General features: G+C 36.7%; 1 protein-coding gene across 27 annotated transcripts in view; it reads left to right on the top strand.

Moving 5' to 3' along the window:
- Positions 1 to 23,011, top strand: part of NRCAM (neuronal cell adhesion molecule) — a 166,010-nt gene extending 142,999 nt beyond the window's left edge. For 12 of the 27 annotated variants that reach the window (XM_055808955.1, XM_055808956.1, XM_055808961.1 and 9 more), the window contains 3 exons: positions 6,422 to 6,553; positions 9,728 to 9,806; positions 19,571 to 23,011. In XM_055808955.1, the coding sequence (XP_055664930.1) occupies positions 6,422 to 6,553; positions 9,728 to 9,806; positions 19,571 to 19,808 (449 nt within the window). In that variant the 3' untranslated portion in view covers positions 19,809 to 23,011. Of the gene's footprint in view, positions 1 to 263; positions 330 to 831; positions 958 to 2,018; positions 2,172 to 6,421; positions 6,554 to 9,727; positions 9,807 to 19,570 lie in introns of all 27 variants that reach the window. The other 15 variants (XM_055808944.1, XM_055808951.1, XM_055808946.1 and 12 more) reach the window with 2 other exon arrangements.
- Positions 23,012 to 23,796: the final 785 nt, after the last annotated feature.

Genomic DNA, 23,796 nt, shown 5'->3' with positions numbered 1-23,796 from the left:
AAGCTGATTTCAGAAACATTCTGTGAAAGTAAAGGTGTCAGTACACACATACTTCAGGGTGGTTTTTTTTTTCAAATACATGTGTATCACTTAGCTGTTTCATATTTTAACAAGTAAAACTACTTGAATCCTGCATGAACTTAGAGTGTGCATGTGTTACTCATTTAACAGGTAAGGTTTTACTGTACTGTTTAAATGTTACTTTTTGATGCAAAGCATTTTTACTCTTTATTTTTTCTTTCCTACTATCTCTGATGGTGAAGGATATTCAGAAACCCTTTTTGCAACCTCCCCAGTCATGCACACTGTCCGTCCAACATTCTATAAGGGTATTGTCTTCCTTTTTTATCATTATCAATGCACTAGAGACAAAATCCTGTAAGGGCTTGCAGTTGAGGCATTTGCAGTCCATTCAATGGCACGTGGCGTAAAGGGAGGTGTGTGCCATCTTCATACCTCCCCCCTCTACTGCCATTCCCTGTTACCCTGACAATGTTCTCACTTGCCAGCTGTCTGCATTTTGCTTCTAGATGAATAGAAATAATGTTTTCCAGAATTTTGTCGATTAGGTATTTTTAAGTGTTTGGCAGTTTTTGTGGTACAGGGCATGCTTGGTAGAGTACGTAAATTTTACTTTATAATGTCATAGTGTAGTATGCCTTGGATTCAATTACCAAATACGCTATGTTAGTCAGTGATGGAAACAATGACAAATGTACTATACTTTCCTTGTGTATGGTATAAATTAACATAGTAACTTCTTAAAATATATTTTTTAATGTATGAAGTCACACTTTCGTATTCTGCTTTGTTTTTCTATTGTGTATTCAGTGCAACCACTTTATCCAAGGATCAGAAATGTTACAACAGCTGCTGCTGAGACCTATGCCAATATCAGTTGGGAGTATGAGGGACCAGATCATGCGAACTTTTATGTTGAATATGGTGTAGCAGGCAGTAAGAAGTCATTTCATTAAATTTTGCTAAAGTGTTCAGATAAATTTTCAAAGATTTTTATAGTAAATATGGTCTTAAATTGACCCAGTGTTAATATTAGCTCTTAAATGTCTAGAATTATTTTTTAATTTGATTAGGAAGATCAAAGAGTTTTCATTTTAATAAACATTGATGCATAACAGGTATTTCATGTTTAGATAGAATGTCAGCCTTTGTTCCTTTGTATTAATTTATAAATTCTTTTGAATGTGAACTTCTAAAACTGTAGTTTGTATGGTTTTGTATCATGCAATCATTACATGTGTAAAAATATGATAACTTCCATTAAAATAGGATATAACAGTCTTCCTAAATTATGCCAAATTCAGGAAAAAAACGGATTTAAATAAGAGAACCAAACAAAACAATATTCTTTGTTAAATTTAACCTTAAAATAAGGTATCAACCAACTTATGTACTTCTATTGGCATAAGCCCAGGTTTTAATCCTCGCTAATACTGCTAATAATTAAAACATGGTTATCTAATAAAACCGGGATATTTCTGTCTAAATAATCTATCCTTCTAAAGTTATGACTAAAGATGACCAATCTAAAAATTGCAATATAAATGCATTTTTCTGGATATTGGTCAAAGAAGCAGCTGAGACTGTACTAGAAAAAGGCCTAAGACAGATAGGTTCAGATTTCGAAGTAGAACTTCTCAACTAAAGTAAATATTGACTGAAACTACAGAAGTGTAATTTTATTAAATGATTCAAATCTATTTTAATCTATTTTATAATTGCAAGTTCAGGAAACCTTTTACAAAAATAAATGAAAATAGTATTTCTCTAGTACAACGGAACAAATGTTTAAAATAATTTTATAATTCATGTACAAAGTCTTCTTCAATATCTTGCATGCAATATATCACTTGAAGTCATAATTTTATATTATCTTATTTTTTTGAGAGAGAACCGTTATTTTAGTCAAGTAACTTTGATAGTATCCTGTCTAGCAACTTTCAGTAATACAGAGAAAATTGAAATTCCAATGTGTTGTTTTCCTAAAATTTTTGTAGGCAAAGAAGATTGGAAAAAAGAAATTGTAAATGGTTCTCGAAGCTTCTTTGTGCTAAAGGGTTTAACACCAGGAACAGCATATAAAGTCCGGGTTGGTGCTGAGGGCCTGTCTGGTTTTAGGAGTTCAGAGGATGTGTTTGAGACAGGTCCAGGTGAGGCACACACTGTATCATAGTCAGAATTGTGGTAGACCAAGTGCTAAAACGTTGGAACTGCTTCTGGCTAAGAGATGTAGCTAGCATATTTGCATGTTCTTTTTATAAAGTAATGCTGAATTATTATATAAACTCATAAATAATGCCAGCACATTTATTACATAGATTAGAAATGTTTTCATCCTTTCAATTCACTCTGCTCGTCTGATGTTTATGTTAGGGGCAAGATACTCACTGCTCATACTCCATCTGTGCGCTGTGCACTGAAGGTTACCTATTCCATTTAGTTCTAATGAATATAATTAGATGGCTTTATTTAAATATGTGTACTTTAATAGAGCCAAGTGTATACTTTTAAAGCTAGCAATCTGTATATGACCAGTTTTAATACAAAAAAATCTGAGCTAAAATGTTTGCATAATCAAACTGCAGATTCAATTTCATATCTCATGTAATCTATTTGTACCAGTCTTTAAAGATTCCTACTTGTAAATGTTTCTTTTCCTGTCATATACTGGTTTTGTATAGATGTTGATGCTACAACTAGATCCTGTGGATCTGTAAGGCTATTTCAGTCATATTTCTTCATGAGCAAATCAGTAGTGCTTGTTCATTCAACTTAGAGAAAGGGCTTTATTGGAAATTTTTTGATGTTATGCTGAATGTGTCATTGCCATCACAGCACGCTCTTGGTCAGCTGTTACTGTTTGTTGTGTATTTGCTAGCCACTTTTGCTCATTCCAGGCATTTTGGTCAGTGCATAGTTACTTAGCAGTAGCCTCACCAACTCCAGAATGTTATGATTTAAGAAAGTAGTTTAAATATGAAAATATGCTTGAACAATATGTAATAATTATCAGACAACAAAGTAAATAATGAACATGCCAGTTTGAAAAGTGAGCACTTTCTAAAATCGTAATTTTTTGCTTTGTTTTGTTCCATTTCTCTTCACAGTTTATCATGTTGCAGGAAAGCTTTGAAAACATGGTGCTGAATAACAGTGCCAAGCAAATATGCATGGGCTAAGCGCAGAGGTTATTTATGCCAGAGACAGCTAGTTGTATAAAAGCAGATCTGTAAAATTTTATGCAAATACACATCCAAAGCATAAAGCAGCAGTAAAGCAAGGATCGAGACTGTTGTATAGTGTAGAACAAGCTGAATGGAAACCTTCCTAAAAGCATCTTTCTATACAAAAAATACTGAGCCAGTAAATAAGGAAATCTGTATGGACCCAGTCACCTTGGCTTGTGTCATTGACATAGTTAAGGAAGAAGGGAGTTTAAAGACACTCTTTTCTGTTTCTTGATAATGGAAAGGTTCAGTGTCAAGTGTTAGATTATATACATGGCATATTTCTTACAGAAAAATGTTATGCCACACTGTCTTAGCCTAGATCTAAGCTTTTAAACACTTCAGACTTTGAAGTGAATGACGACGAAAATATTGGAATATGGAATATGTCCTTAATTAGGAATGCAACTACAATATTTCATGTATGAGGCTTTTGCCACATTTTTGTTCTTTGACAAGCATTCCCATAAAGCATCTTCATAGTGCGTGCGTTTATCTTCTTGAGCATACCAAGGGTAAATTACTTTAAGCCTGAAGCAGATAATTCACTCAGCGTAAGCAGGAAATGTTATGCCATTGTTAAAGTTCCACTGAGATCTAGAAACCCTTTCCTACTGGATATGCAATAAGTTAAAGAATATAGGAAGCTATATAAGTAAGTTTTCATCTTTGCTCTTTTCCATCTACCTTCCATATTTTTATGCATGGATCGTTTTGCTTGATGGTATTTTCTTACTACATTTGAATGTGAAATGTGCTTTTGCATTTTGTCACAGTACATATTTTACAGCCTTTAATGCCTTATTATCAATGCATATGTGCAAAACTCGAAATAATTTTAACCTTTAATGTGGAAACAAAATTTTATTTTCATTTGATTTATAATTCAGAGGAGGATTGCCTTTGTGATTTTGTTTTTAAGACTGCCACTTATATATATTTGTATATATTTGTATAAATATTTATGTACATAAGCTATATATTTATATAACATGTGGACATTTTAATGCAAAAATAGTTTACATTATTACATATATAAGAAAGAGTCAGTTTCTAAAATAATCACGAAGCATATTCTTAAAGAAAGGCTGGGAAATCTCCTAATCGTAACTCCACAATAACCAGGCACATTAATTCATTGATCTATTTCAGTGAAAAACAAGTCATAACTTTGCCCAGTAAGACCAAAGAGTTGTAGCAAAATAGTTAATTGTAGCCTAGTACTTCTAAAGTGGAATACACATCAGTCTTCCGTGTGGAATGGAAGGTAGATACAGATGTCAGAGGTACTCTTTGAGTTTTCGTAGAGTCCATGGAAAACCCACAGGAATCTGGGCCCACTGAGAGCTGACGTTTCCAAGCTAACTGTCCCAGCCTCTGTCTTAACTAGTACGTAACATTGAGACATGGGCTTGAAGTCTGGCCTCTAACGGAATATTGGTGCATTTTGTTGTCACTGTGCTGGCCAGCCCGGTGCAGTCTCTTGTCAGCTAGCTGTCTGCCAAGGCTCACGTATTGTTCAAAGGGCAGCACCAGCACAGGACTGTTCCCACTTGTCATCCAACATGTTTTGTAAGGAAAAGAATTCATGCTCTTGTCACCTAGAATTGTGGCTGTAAAACAGTTTGTGATCCATTGAAAATAGGTGCTCTCTGGTGTGTTTTTCTGAGCCTTCCCTTAAAAGCCTATCTTCTGTAAGGAGAGCTGGAAATCTTTATGGCGCTCTGGGACTTCCACATTTCTGTGTGTAAAGCTGTTGGTGTGTTGTGTCCTCCACTTCAGTGGAAGCAAGTCTGCAGACCTTCCCTAGCAGATACGGGTGAAACATACCATGCCATGAGAGCTGATGTACACACAACATCCAAACAAAGAGACTGACTGAAGGTCTCAAATATTATCTGGTCCTACTGCAAAGTGTGTCTACTAAACTGAGATATGAAGTACTATTGATCCTTAATAAAGTCTTAGGTAATGTACTGGCTGTGAATAATCCAATACTTTAACTCATGAAGCCAGGAAAAACAACAAATGCTGAACCAGAATGCCATGAGTTATGCATAGGAAATGTTTTGGACGTCACTTCCCTTATTCATGTGGGAAGGTGATTTTTATCTGTATTTCCCAAATAGAGAGAGGTCTTTGAGGCAACTCTTCATAGAGTTTCAAACTCTTGGGTTTTGGGGCTGGAAGAGAAGGTGAAGGATGAACGAAATGGGTTTGGATGGATGTCCATCTTCCTCCACTTCATGTTGTCTTCTGCTTGTAGCATGCATCCCTAATTCCTCTCACCCTTACTACTTTCTCCTGTCAGCAAATCCCAAGGACAGTTGCCTGTAGTGTGTTTCCAAACAGGGGAGCAGAAAGTAAGCTTCACCAGGAAAATCCTCCTACTGTGCTGGAGACCAGTAGGAGGGGTCCAGCCCCCAGACCGCACAGATAATTCCTATCCTTATTAGTGACTGTAATGTGCCCTGTGTGGTTTGTTTATCACTTATATTATCTTCCAGCTAGAGTCAGCGGTTGGAGAGAAACAGTGCTGTGGGAAGGGCTTCCCGATTGCACTGTGTAAAGTCCTCACTAATGCTAAACCATGGCAATCATGATAAATTGCAGGATGAGGTACGAGTTTGAGGAGAGGAAGAGAACATGATGCTTAATAAGGCTTTAAAGGATGATTCATTGTTGATTTTTAGTTGAAATTGAATGTTAGGGCCTTGAATGACCCATCTGTTTCCCCATTTCAGGCTGATGGGAGTGCATTAGCAAATGAGTATTGGCTTTTTATTCATTATGAGAATGCAATTAACATGTTTGTGTGAATTATAATTCACAATTTCATTCCAGTAGTGTAATTAATGTAAAATGGTTGAGAACAGTTTTGAGGTTTGTGGAAGGCAATGTAGTATGTGCACAGGTTTTGCAAACTAATTGCTAAGCTTAAATGTTGGCATAATTCTTACATACTCAAAAGTAAATTCTATGCATATGTACTTGGAAACATTTTGGATAATGAAAATATTCACAAAATGCAGTATCACTTTTTCGTAATACTAATTTTCACAGTGAGTGTCATTCCTTAATTAATGGACAATGTATACTGGCTGTTATTTATCTGCATTAGCATAGCATTTAAATGCAGCAAAACACCTGAATTTTCTTCTTTTATTCTCTAGCAATGGCAAGTCGGCAGGTAGACATCGCTACTCAAGGATGGTTCATCGGTCTGATGTGTGCTGTTGCTCTTCTGATCTTGATTTTGCTGATTGTTTGCTTCATAAGGAGGAATAAGGGTGGAAAATATCCAGGTATGATACATAAAAATGAGAGTAAAAAACATCTACTGGTAATCCGCTAAGACACATCTCAGGTTTACTGAACGAATTACATTTGCTGCTGGTTTACATTTACATTGTGTATATGGTAAATCAATCTTATCATTTGGTAGGCTTGTCGGGAGCAATCTGCCTATTGGTAGAAAATCTCAATTCCATGTAAGCATAAGAAGAGTATCTCATTCATTCCTGGAGGGTTATATTGCTACCTTACCTCTCTAGAAAGGTCTGAGCTTTGCTTGAGATACTTGGTCCTCCCACCAGTACTGCACGCTCCACTTTCTGAAGTCTAACACAGATGGGTTTAACCCACTAAAATGAGATGAGTTAGAATGTATTTGGTCAGAAAGTGCGAAAACGTATACCAGAGCAGAGCCACCGTGTTGCTTTAAAGTACTGGGAATGCGTTTCATAACGTTACTCTCCTCAGAATCTATGTCTTCAGCCTCTGTCAGCCTCTGTATTTTTGCAGCTGAATTTGGTGTTACCTTCCTTCAATTAGGCAGGTTTTTTTCTCTATCAGACTTTTTCTTTTTAGGTTTTTGTGGTTTTTTTTTTTCTTAGTCTTAAGCCTAGGAACAGCCAAGTATATTTTATAATTTGTACTTAAAAATTGAAACTATATACAATGTATGTCTTCTATCAAAACTCTCATTCCTCTGGGTGTACATATTATAAAAGGCATATCTGTGTGTACATATGTGTGTGTGCATATACGTATCTTATATATATATCTTTCCCCAGTGTTATATTTTTGTTTATGGAGTAGGTCCATAGACTAAAGCTGTCTTGAAAAGAATAGTGACAACCAGTTTGACAACCAGTTTGCATAGTACTGCCTGATAGGATCTCAGAGCAGCTGTTGAGGTATGAGCGGATATGAACAAACTTCAAGTAGGCATCCAAGGATAATTTGATTTTTCTTGTTCCTCTCCTAGCTGCAATAGAAAGTACAACTGCTAACTTTCATCTAAAATTTTGCTTTAATGAAAAAATTCCATTCTATATTACGAACTCTAAAGGTCTGGAAATTATATAAATGTTGAGACTCTAGGAATACTTCCTTAAAGTAAAACTTCTTGAAGTTCGTGTTAATTTGGACATGAGAAAGATGGATGCACTTACAAAAGTACAAAAAGAGAAAATAATCCATAGTGTTTTAATTTCTCCCACTTTTTTCAACCAGGGCACTTCTGAAAACTAGCGTTGGTGAACACTAAAAACCTTTCCTCTTCGTAGGCAAATCTTTTAATAGCTGAACTTAACATAGCAGTTTATTTTTATAAGAAGGTAAAATCACCTTATTAAGTACAAGAATCCTACTCTGCCCAGTCTAACTGTATAATTGTTTTATGGAGAGAGCAAAGATTTGTAGTGACAGCAAAAATTAAGTAAGAGAAGCTGCTGTCCCAACTGCCTATGCCTGTGAAAAAAAGACAGGTGATTAGGGAACACAGTGTTACAGAGTTGAATGACAGACTGAAGGCATCATCTTAAGTTTTTTTCCTGATATTTGGATTTTTTAGAGAGAAAATGAGATTACGGAGAATATAGAGAAAGTGACTCTTAGTGGAGAGAACTGAGGAAAGAGAAGGAAAATTAGGAGAACAGAACAAGTGAAGTGACGAAACTGAAAAGAGCAGGGAGGACTTGGAGTGAGCCACCATCTAGAAGAGGGTAAAACACAGTCTGAGTGAAAGTGTAGCAGGCAGTTCGATGTTAAGGTTGTCATTACTTTGTGGAGATCCCTGCTATGCCCTTCTTTGCTTCTGCAGAATTACTAGATGTAAGGTATTCATTTTTAATGCAGGCATACATACATACATATATACATACAAATACATAAAGACCTTGACTGTATATAAGTTTTCCAGATTCAGTATGTGCTCTTGTTTATAGCAGTGACTCTAGAGCCAGTTGTATTTCTTGTGTCATTGCAAGTGTACTGTTCCACAGGTAGTGACAAGAGCAAAGCACCGTTATGAATTCTTTTTTGTTGTAATTTTAACATGTCATCTTGACATTGCCTGTAGTCTAAAAAAAGTCATAAATTATTTCAGTATGAAATTATAGCAGCCAGACACATTCCAAGGTGTTTTGTTGTAATTAGACTTAGAAAATGCTGTCAGGAATGATTCATGCCATTTTAAATAACAGCATGTAAACTAATCATGTACGAATTAAGTGTGGAAATTACCAGAGTAAAAGGTAAGAGATTCTATATTGGATTATATAACTGTATCTGCTAAACAAGGGGAAGATTTGAGTAGCAGCCAGCAAAACAGACATGAGAAGACAAAGGGAAGAACCATAAAGTAATCCTAGAAGTCAGTACATTATTTTGCGCTACTGTCAGCAATCTTAACTTATAGGAATGTATGTCACCTATAAACATCTGTCTTCTCAGGTGCTAGCAGGTTTCTGTGTCAAAGGGCACAGTACTGCGTAGGGTTTTTATAGGGACAAGTTACATGCTTATGAAGCATGGGATTTATTCCCACCAGTGAATGATGACTAAACCTACAACAACTATGTGCGAGAGAGACAATTGTGTAAAATTTAGGTTCCAGTGTAGGTGGTTTTGCTTTGCTTTTGATCATGTTATAGAAAAGAGGAAATTAACAGACCAAGCCTATTTTTTGCAATATTAATAATTCTTAAAATACTGTTTAAAATTCTCTGAAGTCTTAGTGCATGAAGTGGAAGCAGAAACTGTACAAACTGATAGTGAACGCAAGTGAATCTGATTCAGTTTTATCCATCAGTATGAGAGGAATATCAAGAGGGAATACAGAGCATGGATTAAGTAAAACTAAATTATTCAAATTTAAATAAACAATAAGTAAAGAAAGTATTTTAGCTGGATTTTTAACAAAAGTTTCTCTTTAGTGCTAGAAATGAAAGGAAGAAAAAGTTTTACTAATGCAGAATGACATATAGTATTTTGTACTTGAATGAAAATAAAATTCTATAACTAATTAACAGATCTTTTCCTTCAAAAGAAAAAATGCAACAGCAAGGCCCCAGTTCAAAAAACTATTTTTATTCAAACCACATTCCTGCCATTTGATCAGTTTGACAAATTAAGGTCTCACAGTTTCTCACCTTGCAGTTTCATGATGAAAATTACTATTTCAAATATTTTAGTGAAAGAAAAAGAGGATGCACATGCTGATCCAGAAATACAACCTATGAAGGAAGATGATGGAACATTTGGTGAATACAGGTGAGCAACTGATGTGGTTTGTCATGTTCACTGTTCATATCACACATGCTGTATATAATATCACATTTACTAATGCAAAACTAACTTTTTTTCCATGTTGACAAAGATTCTATATCCGGTATTGTATAGAACCATAGATAGCATTTCAACCACACCATCAGAAAAATTAAATTAAACATCCAAGCTTACAATAAGCTATTCACTAATGCAAGATGAAATCCAAATTCAAACACAATTGTCTCAAAGTGAGGAATCTTTGTTTAAAAACCCATCTTTCAGATAGTTAAAATACCAGATACAGTGTCCTTTCAGTTAGGGCACATTTAGCATTATGGGTTTTGAAAATACATTTCTAATTGAAGCCTAATAAAGACAATCTTGTGTTACATTGACTGGAAAAACAAATGCAATTAAAATGGCTCCCCATACTAACACCTAATCCAATAACAAGGAAGTGATGTTATACACAGAGGTGAAGGAATATCCTAAAAGAAAAAACAAAGATCCCTTTCATGTATTTCAGTGTAAGATACATAGCGAGCAGCTTCAAAGCATGCAACACAGCTCTTATTGCTGACTCTTCCTTTGTTGTAAATGTAGTCTAGCTGAATTTCTGGCATCAAAAAAAGCATGCAACTCTGTTTATGTAACAATTATGAGTGTAGCTTATTAAATAAGCGGGATTTTATTTGTTGGTTTTTTGATCAGTACAGGAAATGGTTATTATTTTCTGAATATGTCAATACTATTATATTTTACATGGGTATTATAGTAGATTTTATAGTGCATTCCTGTGTCAAAAGCATTGTAAAAGCCCTTTATTATTTCAAATTATTACATTTACAAATGTACATAAGAAATCAGTTTTTTCAAGAAGCATCTACTCTGTTGCCATAGCTTCTTCATATAGGGGGAAAAGTGCATCTTGATCTGACTGGAATAGATCTATAGTTCTGAATGCCAAAGCGCAGTTCCTGTTTATTCTTCCTTGATTTTAAAAAATACAATAATCCGTTCTTAGGTTAATACATTCCGAATAGGATTTTATTACAGCATGAAGTGCATATGTATTAATTAAATTCAGCTGATACAAAGGGAAGTGTGAAGCAATGAGCAGGGGTAAATGAGTACTGTATAAGTTTTCCTAGGCAGTCCAGTTTGTATTCTGCTTTATTGCGCCATTATTTTTTGATACTTGGAACTTTCAGCAGCAGGAACTGATCTTTGTACAGAATCGTACAAATGATATGACCTCAGTACGTGTTTTCTCAGGCCTAGAATGAGACTGTTCAAGTCTGCTTTCATGCGTGACCTGTAGCAAGATTTGAATTCGTGTCTCCATATTTAAGTGGCTTGAGTTAATCTGTAGAGTGATCTAGAGCTTTATTAAATTATTTTATAATGCATTTATCCACCTCATGTCTGGTGAATGTGGACAGGTGCATGCCAAGCTTTCAGACTTCTTCATATGAAAGAGCTCATCCTATTTACCATGCAAAAACTCCTTTCTAAAATGTATTTCTGTGTAATTAGTCTATACTGGGCTTTCCTCTTTTTTCCTTAGAGACAGGGCAGCAGCAGCAACCAGTCAGATTACAGAAGATATGTTGGCACCCTCTCTGCAGCCCAGCATCACTGCAGTCACTCAGTTCCCAGTCTGCCTGCCTCACATGGCACTGGTCTTGATGCAGTGCTTCTTTGAGGAAAAAGGGTATAGGGTTTCCCTTGGAAAAAAAAAAAAAAAAGTAATTTTTGAAAGATCAAGGAATTCGAGTATTTTGAACTTTTTTCATCACTTCAGGTCCATGTCTGCTTGGACAGAAAAGAAACTGGACAAGGAAAAGAAAAGAAAAGGTAGCTGTGCCAATTCTCCTGAAGCAGACCCAGTCTTTATCAAGGCAAAGTCTGTGAGATCTGACAGATCCAACTTCTTCAGAAGGTCAGGGGATCAATACTTCAGCACCAGATCAGAGACCTCCTACTCCAGGAGGAGGGCTAGGCAGTCTTCAGAGCTTGCAAGGGTTAGTTCTGTCTCTGCTTCCCTCTGCCAAGAGGAAAAGAGGTCAGATGAATGGAAGTACAGGCATGGCTCTAGACATCGTGCTTCCAAGCAACAGATAATGGGGTCGAAGGAGGGCTCAGATTCTCAGGCAGGACAGCCATCCCCTTTCCAGCAACCCCTCAGCTGCAACTCAATTCGTGGCTCCCTTGCAAGGCAGCAGTCTCTCCAGCACTTGTTCAGCCAGACCCCAGACTACAGCTCAGATTCAGAAGACACTCAGAGCTCCTACCACAGGAAGGTAAGACCTTCTACTACTACTCACTTCTCTGAATCTGAAAAGAATTCATTAATGAAATCTGTAATTTTGCCTGAGCTAGCTACTGTCTTAAAGGATGCTTTGACAGCAGCCAGACAAAGTATAACTTCTGTGGCACAGGCTAGGTCCCATTCAGTCAAGCATCCCAGGATACCGGTTACAGAAGTTCCAGTGGTTCCTCTAGAAGCAACTGGGAGCAGTTCCCAAACTATTGAGTCTGACCCTATGGACAGTTTAAAAGGTCAAACAGCTTCTGGGAAGGAGAAATCTGAGGCTGACAAGGCCTTGGAGGTTGAGTCATCCCCTGAAGATGAAGAGGTATCATCTGAGTCTCCTACAGAAGACCAAGAAGAACGAGATCCTGTGCGTAAGTTTGACATGGAAAATCAGAATTACCTGTTCAAGCGCATAAAGAGAGTGTTGATGCTAACATCTTCCAAATCTGAATCTGCTTCGGAAGAACAGCATATCCCCTCTGAAGAAGACAAGGTAGATAACGCACTTCCTGTCCATTCAGCAGTGGAAGATCTTGTCTGTAGGATTTGGGGTAATCCTGAGGCAAAGCACGAAGCCCCAGCAGTCTTACATAAGCTCTATCCTTTTCCAGTGGATAAAGCTGCTTTGTGGGGGACTTTGCCCCAGGTAGACAGAGCACTGGTTACTGGTGATTCTGTACTATCAGTGCCTGCTAATACGGATGCTCTTCCTAAAGATCCTACTGATAGAAAGGTTGAGGAAGCAATTAAAAGGTCTTTCAAGCTAGTTGCAGCCCAGCTTGGAGTATCTATCTACTGCACTTATGCTTCTAGAGCATTGCTAATATGGCTGGGGGAAGAGCAAGCCAGATTCAAAAAGAAATGGGTCCCATCTGGTGCCATGCAGAGGAAACGCAGGCTATGTAAAATTGCAGCAAGTTTTATCCATGATGCAGCTGAGGATTCTCTTAGACTCACCGTTAAAAATATGGCATGCCTCACTGTAGCCTGGAGAGCTATATGGCTACGTTCTTGGACCTCATCGTTAGATCTAAAATGTAAACTACTGTCTTTACCATACACAGGCGGCAAGCTGTTTGGTGAATCCTTGGTCCAGATCATGAAGGATTTCACAGAACACAAACACTCCTTATGCCAGCTGAAAAAAAAGAGCTCTGATGGAAGCTCTTCGTTTTCTTATCCTCACAAGTGTCTGAGCTCCTTTCGTTCTCCTCCAAAGTTTAAAGGAGGGAAGGGAAAATATAAGGTCTCACAGTCATTTCATGCCAAGTACGAAAGGACAGCTCACTTTCACAGAGACACCAGACCGTCAAGAGGAACTTTCTAAGAACACAGAATTGCTTCCTCCTTTCTCAGGAACTGGGAAGAGTGAAAGACTTGAAAATTTATACCGAACAGACTTCAATATTTCTGGCCAAGTTAGCCCAATGCTTAGAAAATTAGTTATTTCAACTATTAAATTACTCAAATCTTAATGACTAATTAAATATTCTAGAGGAGTCATAGCTCTCAGGTTTAGGGGAGGTTTTTGTCACGTTCAATTTCTAGGCTTCCCAGTATTCTTGGGATGGCTTGGACTCGTTTGAAGTTCAGCACTCTTCAACTTCATGTAAGAGCATACTTTCTGAAGAACCAGCCAGTGTTGGATTTTTCCTGCCATATCGGATCTAATGGAGGAAATAATGCTCTAGGAAATGCAGGTGTTTCAGGAGCCACAAGAATGATTGGGTACACTATGTCCCTGTGACTGGAGGAATACCTACACTTTTACATAGAAGGGAAAAGACTACCTCTAGCAAACTGCGTTACAGTCCCAGTGGTTTCCTGAGTTGCAGAAGACTGAGATAGTAAATTGTGGGCAGTCAGTGCTTACCCCAAGAAACTGCAAGAAGTACCACAAATGTATGTTTTTTAAATTAAAACTAAAGGCTATCTAGAGCTGCTGTTCAGATCAGTATAGGTGTGTAAATCAGTCTAAATTTCCATCCTGGGCCCTAAATCAAGAGAAATTGAGAAGTTACGGTACGTACAGCCTGTGGATTCCTGGGTAGGGAGAGACTGCAAGCATGCATTTCTTAGTTAACTTCACAGGAGGTATGAAAGTCTAGCATCTCATTGCAGTCTGCGGAGTTTTCTTAGGAAGATCAAACAGGACAAGGCAACTACAGTAGTAGGACTGCTAGTGTGGTAATGCAGGATGTTTGCACGTTTTGTTGAATTATTTTGCCTCTTCAACACTTTGACACACACAATGTTTTTGCTAGAAATTGTTGGATATATGTTACGAGAGACTTTCTGGAAATGGTTGGTGGAGAGTTCTGCGACTGCTAGATTATATATTACTCTTCTTTCTTGTTCTGGGTTGATTAACAATGAGAATATACTTTGTAACTACAATAGGATTTTTTTCTTTTGTAGTTATTCAAGTTTTATTGCAGCTTAGGTGTGTTTCCAGGGGGACCTGGCAATGATTTGTGCCTCAGCACTGTAATTCTAAGCTTGGTCCCTTCTAGTGCAAGAGGTTATGTCAACGGACTGCTGAAGAGTTCTTGTCTCTGAACAGTACAGTTGGATTTGGCAGTGGTCTTATTGTGTCCTCATTTATGCACGCGTGCTTTCTTTGATGGTTCTTATTTTAATTCTTCAACATCTGTGTCACTACTTTTTAAATCAATGCTTTGATTTCCCTTTGCAAAACTTCCCACCAGAAATAGCAAAGGTAGAAAGTTGGTTGAATTTCTCTCAAGCAGATTTTTGTTTAAAATTTTTACAAGTGTGCCAGGTTGTTTGACTAACAACAGTTTTTTCAACCCATTGCCATTTAAAGTCAGAGCTTAAACACCCAGTTTTTCCAGCTTCTGCCAGGATTGAAGATTGAGTATTACAGAGATGCTAAACAAAAACTACTCAGAAACTTAATATAGATGCACTTACGTCTTAGCTAGATAAGAGAGAGTTAGATGTTTTTAAGTCTGGATTTTTGCAGGTGCATAAGTGTATAGGGAAAGCATATTTGGTCTGGACAGTCCTATCAGTTTAGGAGCATGTGCAGAAACCTTTTAGATATTGGGGCAGGGGTTCTCCTGGAGTGAGCAGGGAAGCAATAGTGTAAGGTCCTTCTGTGGCTTTATGTGACTGCTTATACTTATATATGTATTTCTGGGCTGTTGGCCTGAAGGCACAGATAAAGGCAGTTGCTGCCAACAGTTTTCATCTTCTGCATCCCCTTTTTGTGTCCAATAGCCCAGAATGCTTTACCCATTTTATTTATGTTGCCTTTCCTGAGACAGTTGTGTTAAAAGGAAAAGTAGTATATTGCTAACCATATATTGAGTCTTTTTGCATGTCCATGAATGTGGCAAAGTTTAGTGGGAACTAGTTGCCTGCTGGACTGCAGAGGCATCGTAAAACTGTCTTCCCCATTCTGACTGGTTGCTGCATGTACCCATATCTAAGGAAGAAAAACTGGAAAGTTGAAAGAAGAAAGGAGATTTCAAGGTACATATTTCTTTCAGTAACTGATGAGCTTGTGAAATGGAAGTACTTTTTTTAAAAAAAATGTTTGCACTTTGCACTTTCGCATGTTATTGTCATCTCTGTACTTCTTACATCTCTTAATTATTAGCTGCAAGTTTTATATATGTTTCATTAAACTAAGAAGAAAAAGAAACGTATTCATATATTAGCAGTCATTCATGCAAAATATGTAAATCGGGCTTTTAGAGTATGCTTTAATATTAAATACTGTTCTTACTAAAAGGGCAAGAAATGTGTGTGGTACCAAATGACTGGCACATACCAGCCTTCATTGAGAAGCTGTAATCCTTAAAAAGCTACTAGTATGGAATTAATTTATAAGACAACAAATAGGGAAAGCATGACTACACTTTCATGGCTGCCTGATCTAAATACAGAATTCGTACTCATTCTCACCTCTTGTTTTGTTTCCTCCTGGTACTTGTTGGCTCACTATTAATTGTATGCATTGCATACATGAAACTTTTCAAAAACTTCTTCAGTTTTCCACTGTAATTTTAGTCAACCCAATTTTCACAGTATTTTTTATTTCACAATATTACACTAAGTATAAAAGTCAGCAAGCAAAACCAGAAACAAAAACTAAAAGAAATCTATCCTGGTTGCATTTTGGAATAGTGTTGTGAGCAATTGTAAGCAAGATTAGCCAATCTTGCAGACACTGTATCAAAATTTATGGCTTCAAAGTGTTTTTGCAATATGGTATTACATATTCTACAGTGTAAAGTGTTCTGTAGCGCTTGGGCATCCATATTCATAATGCAATTCAGCGAGTTTTGCAGTCTGCTTCTTGGTGGCAAACAAAATACATTCATTTCCCCAGAGCACCAGAGTCCCTTCTCTGTTTCGCACCCCCAGGGTAAGAAAAGTGCTGTCCAAAACATTACTTTCTTCACCTTTTTTCTCTCTTTCCTGCCTGTTTTTTTCCCACTCTCTCTTCCTCATTTTCTTTCCCTTCCACCCAAAATATTGTATACATCTAAGACAAAAGTAATAATCCAGTTTGATAGATAGATAAATAAATAAATAATAATAAAACATTTTCCTATGACATATGCCCCGTTTTCCACCCTGGATAACTCTACTTGTTTTTCCACTGCCAGAGTCTTGGCGGAACCTCTTCCTGGACTTGTATAGTGCAAAAAGGGGGGAATCCCCCAGTTCAGATTTGATTTTTGCATCTGCTCTAACTGTGCTCTCACTCCAGCACCCACCTCCATCCATGCATGTACACTCCTGGGTAAATCTGCAGTTTTGTTTTGTTTTTTTAATTACACAGTAGAATCCTCATCCTTACCAAAATATAGAAAAATCACAGACACAACGCAACCAACCGTGTAAGTATTTCTTCATTGTTCGGCATATAAATGAACTTTGTTTACAAAAATACAAACAAGAACACCCAAAGAACAACACAAGGCAGAAGTTCCCATACCCAGATTTATCTAAGTTATAAATGAGAATCAAGCTTTCTCTCAGATTAAACACAAAAATGTGAATATTTTTAATACAGTGATGGTATTATTTACTGTTTTGGTGCTTTTTACTGTATATTGCAGCTGAGTGAATTACACTGGATAGGGTCACACTTCAGAATATTTGCACAGTTACTTGACCACTTGGAATATGGAACAAATGCAATTTTAATTTGATCTCATTCCTACATATGATGGTGTAAGCAATTATGAAGTTACTCACCTAAAATGCGAGCAGCAAACCATATGTGTAGTGTGCTTTCTTAAGGGTATTACCCAGAAAGCATTAACCACCCTTCGGGAGCGGGACCGGTTGCTGCTTCAAAGTGAGCCTCCAGTCTTCATTTGGCTTGAATAGCCAGGTGTAACGGCTCCAGCGCCCTGTAGTGAGGGCAGTGCAGAAACTACGTTGTGTGTGATTTTTAAATACTCGCTTCCATCTTCAACGTTTTAAATGTAGGGTCCTTCCAAAATGAACTCTCTTCAGTGATGTCTGTAATCTGCTTGTGTTTGCAGTGTTAGAAACATTTTCAGTTTGCTGCTGGGTGCTGGACAGTTTGGAGTAGCGTTCTTTTAAATGTTACTAGCCTATATATTTGCAGTATCGGTGAGCACAGAAGATCAATTATATAATTATCTTTATGCCATGTACAGAGCAATACCTAAAAACAAAATCAAGACTGACACAGTCAAGTTAGAGTTTTTGTCTTTGTGTATTTCAAACATGATTTTTTTTCTTACATGTTAACAAGAGAGATATTCCTTCCACTTCTTTCTTGTCTAAGCATAGAAGAATAAAATCTCTGGTATGCTTTATCTGTAAGTACATGCATATTAGAGGCATACTTCTTTTAGAATGTGGTAACTGAGTCTTCCAAAGCCAAAAAAGGTAATTACATGAGGAGAAGCATCCTGATGGAAAATTGGTGTCATGCTTTTCTAGCAGTAGTGAAGTGTTTCTTAACAGGGCATTTGTTAGCTAACATTATAATCTGTGTGACCTTGTATAAGCCATATATATGTGGGAGTTCAAAGATATTAGAAAGAAAATAGAAAATACATTATTGGAAGAACTAAGATATTTCTTTTTAGGAATTAGATGGTTCAAATAATTTGCTGAATATATATATATATATTCAGTCTAATGTTGTGGATATTGTAAAATATGTTTTCATTTCTTTGCTATTCTGTACATGTTTCTTTAAATTTTCCATAAGCTGGGGGTCTTTAAATAAAACCAAAAATCACTTACTCTTCTGTACCCTATATGCAAATAAAGTCCCATATTCTGTTTAAGACAAGGCAAATAATTGCACCCAAAAGTGCAGCTGGTAATAGTGGGTTTTAATTCAAAATGTTTTGGAGCTGCTGCCGAAATCTTCATCTTGAAACTGAAGTGCAGAGTAAAGGATTCTGAAAAGAGCCCGTCTACATCTATTTCATGAAGTACAAGCCTACCACAGCTGCAAATTTATTTGAAGATGCTGATGGTGCTGCAGCTTTTCCACTGTCAAGGGAAAGACCACTTTGCTACAGGGATCTCTCCTCCCTGCCTGCCTTTCCTTTCCTTTTTTCTGTTGTCCTCCAAATCACCATCGTCATCGTCAGAACACGTTACCAGTTACTGATTAGGGCAGGGAGGTTGATCTGATAATGACAAAGACTAAGCATGCTCTCAACTCCTCAGTTCTAGCTACTGTAAGCTAAATTGTTACTTTACCTGTAATACAGTAAATGTTTTAGCAATTGTAAGAGCAACGTATTATTGATAAAATACTGATCACTATCAGGATATGGACTTTGCTTTTCTTCTTAGGCTATTTTCATTTGTTTCTTCTGCACCCTTTTAATGGAATATGTAGGTCTCTTGAAAGGTAAGGCTGAAAATTGCAAGTCTGGCCTGCATTATGTAACAAATTATTTGAAATGCAGCACTTTTATTTTCTTTATACTAGTAAAGAAAATCAGTATATTTCATTTAACCAAATTCATTCTTCATTCATGTTCAAGGAGTCAAAGAAAATAAGGAGTTTAACAGACTAACTTCACAGCACATCATAAGCTTGTTACTTTGGAGAACAAATAAATTTTTTTATAATTTCTCAACCCACTTTTTAATGCTTGCAGTTGCATCTAAATTGCGTCCAAGCCAAGGGTACAGATCTTATCATTCAAAAGTCATGCACGATGGGGGGAAAAAAATAATATGAAATCACAAACCCCCTTCCTTCCACTGAAGACATTCTCTGTTTAAACCATTTCTACACCATATATTCATATCAACTGCATCATATTGATTTGTCTCTACAATGTGATGTGGGTTTACTAAAGGATTATAGGGCTGCACACATGCTTTTTATAAACTCTGCATGCATGGCTGATTTTTTTCTTAATGTACAATACATCAGTTAATGCCTTTTGTTTGTTTGTGTCTCCAGTGATGCAGAGGACCATAAACCTCTAAAAAAAGGAAGCCGGACACCTTCAGACAGAACGGTGAAAAAAGAAGACAGTGATGATAGTTTAGTTGACTATGGAGAAGGTGTAAATGGTCAGTTCAATGAGGATGGCTCCTTTATTGGACAATATAGTGGTAAAAAAGAGAAAGAACCTGCAGAAGGAAATGAAAGCTCTGAGGCTCCTTCTCCTGTAAATGCCATGAATTCATTTGTGTAACCACAGAACTCAGTCCCCTTGTATCTTCAGTTTGTGTAAAGCACTTGTACGTCCTCCTGCTCATACTATGAACGTGCAGGTAACAGAGCTCCTCACTACAAGATGTTAATGCTATGAGAATATGCAAATCAATACAGTTATGCAGCATAATGACACATTAAGTGGTATGTCAGTATGAATCAAAATACAAAATTCAAATTTTGTTCGAAACTTGAGTATTTTTACTTTTTTAAAAAGGAACTGACACTATAACATTGACTTGTAATTTTGTTTCCTGTTGAAAATACAGTATAATGCATGGGGAAAAAAAAGCTACACAATTCACAGGTAATCTCGTGTACACTATAAAAACATGGTTTGACAATTTGTTATGCGGTCCTCAGCTGAATCCCTGGATATGAATTCCGTTTTCATTGTCAGAGTGTTATAGTAGTATTATATAGAACTTCAATGTCTTTGTGGACATTGTTGTGAAACTGGTGACTTAATGTCTAGCTATCTTACGTCTTTTTGCAAGACAGTTAGGAACAGTATGTACAGTATATAATTGCTAAATGATTTAAGTATGACATTTGCATTTGCTGATGCTTAATGAGACCCTATTATCTGCTCTTTGCTCCTATTACTTTATAGCCTTTTTAATCTATCAAGTATTACAGCAGTACAGTGTTCTATTTTTACATCAAAACACATTGAATTGATTTTAGGGCATAAAAGATACGCATTGCAATGCATTTTGGAATTTGTACAGTCACTGAAAGAAAAACTTTAAAAATGAGAGAAAATATTCCAGATAACACAGGGCAAAATACATTCAGTGCCTTTATACAATATGCATTCCATGATGTGCTGTACTACTAAATCAGTTGGTGCAGTAAACTGTGATTAGCAGACTACTGTCATTGCCAAATAAAGTAAAAATATGAAGAAAAAAAGTGTTATGAAACTGTTGTGCTAAAAATGGAAGGTTTTGAATATTTTAAATTACTCAAAGACGACTATGATTTTTTTCCTTTGAAAATAAAATAAATGCTTTCTAGACAGCTGTAGCACAGCATGTTTTCGTGGCCTTAGAAGAATAAAAAAGAAAATAATAAAAGCAACCAGAATCAAATTATTTACTAACACAGCAAGGTATAAGCTCTTGAAAAATAAATTGTTAAAAAAACCAAACCAGCCAACTACACCAGCGAGAGTGCATCTCCATCTGTGTCCCGGCCTGATCAGTGTGGCAGCTTTGTAATTATCTGCACCCTGAAGCAGTGTGGGGGTTACCACTCGGAACCGCAGAATTCAATCTGACAAGTGCTAATACGGTTTAGTGGTAAAGGATGACTATTATCAGTTACAAAATTATTTTCTCGCATACTATATCAATCAAATGTTTACCTCCAAATATAAATTTTTATAACAACCTATGGTTGAAGGAATGCTCAGTTTCATTTGCCAATAAATTGGTTTTTCATAACTTGCATCAAGTTTAATTTTAAGTAAGCTTTTTATATGTAGATATTTTGTTGAATTTGTAAATACACTTAAAGCGTAGATGCTGTATGCTTCTAGGTGTTACAGACAAATACAGCAAGAAAGCTTATGTTGTACTGTGTAAGAAGTACTATAGCCAATGGTGTGCATGGTATTTTAAAGCATCTACTTAAATATATATTTTTTTTGCTGTGAAAATGAAATAGTGAACTGTTCTGCTTATTTACTGCAGATTCCTAATTGAACCATTCAGAGCTTTTTCCAATGCGTTGCATTAGAGCATAGTACACCTTGCAGCGATCATGTATATATTGTAGGTAAAGCACAACTGAAGTAATCACAAATGTAAGGTAGCTGTAATAAGCTTCTTTCGCACCTTTGAGCTTTCCATTGATCAGTTTTCTTAATGGGAACCGAAATAAGAAATTAATTCTACAAACATTGATTACAAAGCACAAAGAGACATTTCTTAATAAGATTTGCCAATGGTTTTGGTAAAAGAGAAATATAATTTTACTCTTATTTAATTGTAGATGCTGAATTATCTGTGCATGTGGGGGTAAACATACAGGCTCACTTCTGTAATAGTGCAACAGATTTTGTATTAAAAATAAATGTGGTTTTAAAATTTCACTGTTTGTTCTGTTTACACTAGCAGTAAAAATCACATCTGAGCCACCATGTAATGAAGAATTCAAAGCAGAAAAAGGCATGAAACAACTCTGGCAGAAGTTGTTCCCATGATGTTATAGGACTTTATGTACTGCAGCCAAATTATTTATGGAAAGTTGCATATCATTACATGCTAAAAAATGTGAATCTGTCTGACCATTTCCCATTGTAATCTCCTGCTATTACATTTTACTTCCATGGATGCTTTATTTAGTCATATTTCTGCAAAGAAAAAACCCGAAACAGTCATGTTCCATACCTGCAAGAATAAGAGAAAATAAGAATGTTTATTCAAAACTGAAAGCCCTGAGACAGGATCCCAAATCAGGATTTTGTGTCCTAAAGAAATTGTCTGATGTGCAAAATTCTGGACCTCTGTTTTTAAACAGTACATGGAGTAAGGAGATTTTAAATAACATCTTTTACAGTACACAAAATCCATTGCAATGCTTTTTTCATACCTTGTCTATTCTGTGTATGAATGGAAACAGACTGAGCGGGAGGGCAGCTGCTTTGCAGAGAAGACTGCAGGAGAGCCATGGATTCCAAGATATAGGAGCTTCAGGAGATACATCAGAAAGCTGATGTTTGGCCATGATGCTTGAAAGAGGGATTTTATCACTGAATCAGAAGCCATTCTGTCTGCCCTCCTATGTGTAACTGGAACCCCCTGGCTATTCCAGCTTCTGTTATCTGCATAGTCTCAGTTCTGGCACCTTCAGATACTGGGCTGCCTGTTTTTCTGTACAGGTATCTTGATTTTTCCAGCAATGTGCATTGATTGGGAGATATGAAATACAGCTGTTTCTGTTTTGATTAAAGAATAATTCCTGAAAAGAGGGGCCTGAATTCCCTAGGCTTTGTTGGGACAGAAGTTTCTGTACACTTTTGGAGACACACGTACATTCTTTATGCATGTTCCCCAAAGTACACCAATACATATAGTTGCTACGTTTTCCCTTTAGTGACATACCTTTGCTTTTGGTTTTATTTTCACTGAAGTGATTGTATAAATCCTGAGGGAATTAAAGAGGATACCCCAATGGGATTTTTTCCTTGTAATCTTCTATTGCATTGTTCCTAGGAAAATAACAGTTTCCTTGTGGGTCCACGTAGCAGAGGCAAAGTGGCAAAAGATTTGGGAACCACATCCTCTTTGTATGCTGTCTGGCCCATTTTAAAACAGAACCAATAGAAATAATATATGAAGAAATACTGTCTACAGTATAGAATTATTTTCTTCTCTGAAAGAAGAATTAGGGAGAAAAGCTGGAAGAGGATGAGATATCAATAATTTCTGAAAAGTAATTGGCCTTTTTTGTGTTTCTGTCCCCCTCCCACTACCTTAGGAAATGGTGTTTCAGAGAGCTGGCAGAAGCAGCAATTGGCATCACAGGAAGATGGAAATAACTGAATGTGCTACTTGTAGGAATCTACCCCCAAACGATGCCCTCTGGGGTGTAAACACATCTAACTGGCCATCATTTTTTAATCTCTGAAGCGATCTCTTGGTGCTCTTTGTACACATGAAGTGGAAACTTTAGACCAAACTGTCAAGATAAATACATGTCAACAGGACTTTTGCAGACAGTAGATGTGATCCATTGTGACTGTAAGCAAGGAGGAAAATCGTGATCCTTGTGATCTCATGACTGTTGGCAACAAAAAATATACATAAAGTTCCTTACTGTGTTCAGATGTAGAATAGTTGATAAAAAATTCAGGTCGTGTTTAATATCTGAAGGATGGATCATTCATTTGGGGTTGTAGAAGTTTGCCCATCTGTGAATTTGGCAGCCCTGGCTTTGTCCCCTGGGGAAGCCCTGGGGGA

The sequence above is a fragment of the Falco peregrinus genome, chromosome 6 (genome assembly GCF_023634155.1).
Source record: "Falco peregrinus isolate bFalPer1 chromosome 6, bFalPer1.pri, whole genome shotgun sequence".
Taxonomy (NCBI): domain Eukaryota; kingdom Metazoa; phylum Chordata; class Aves; order Falconiformes; family Falconidae; genus Falco; species Falco peregrinus.
The sequence above is the reverse complement of the archived record's forward strand: the minus strand, read 5'-3'. Positions and strand labels throughout refer to the sequence as shown.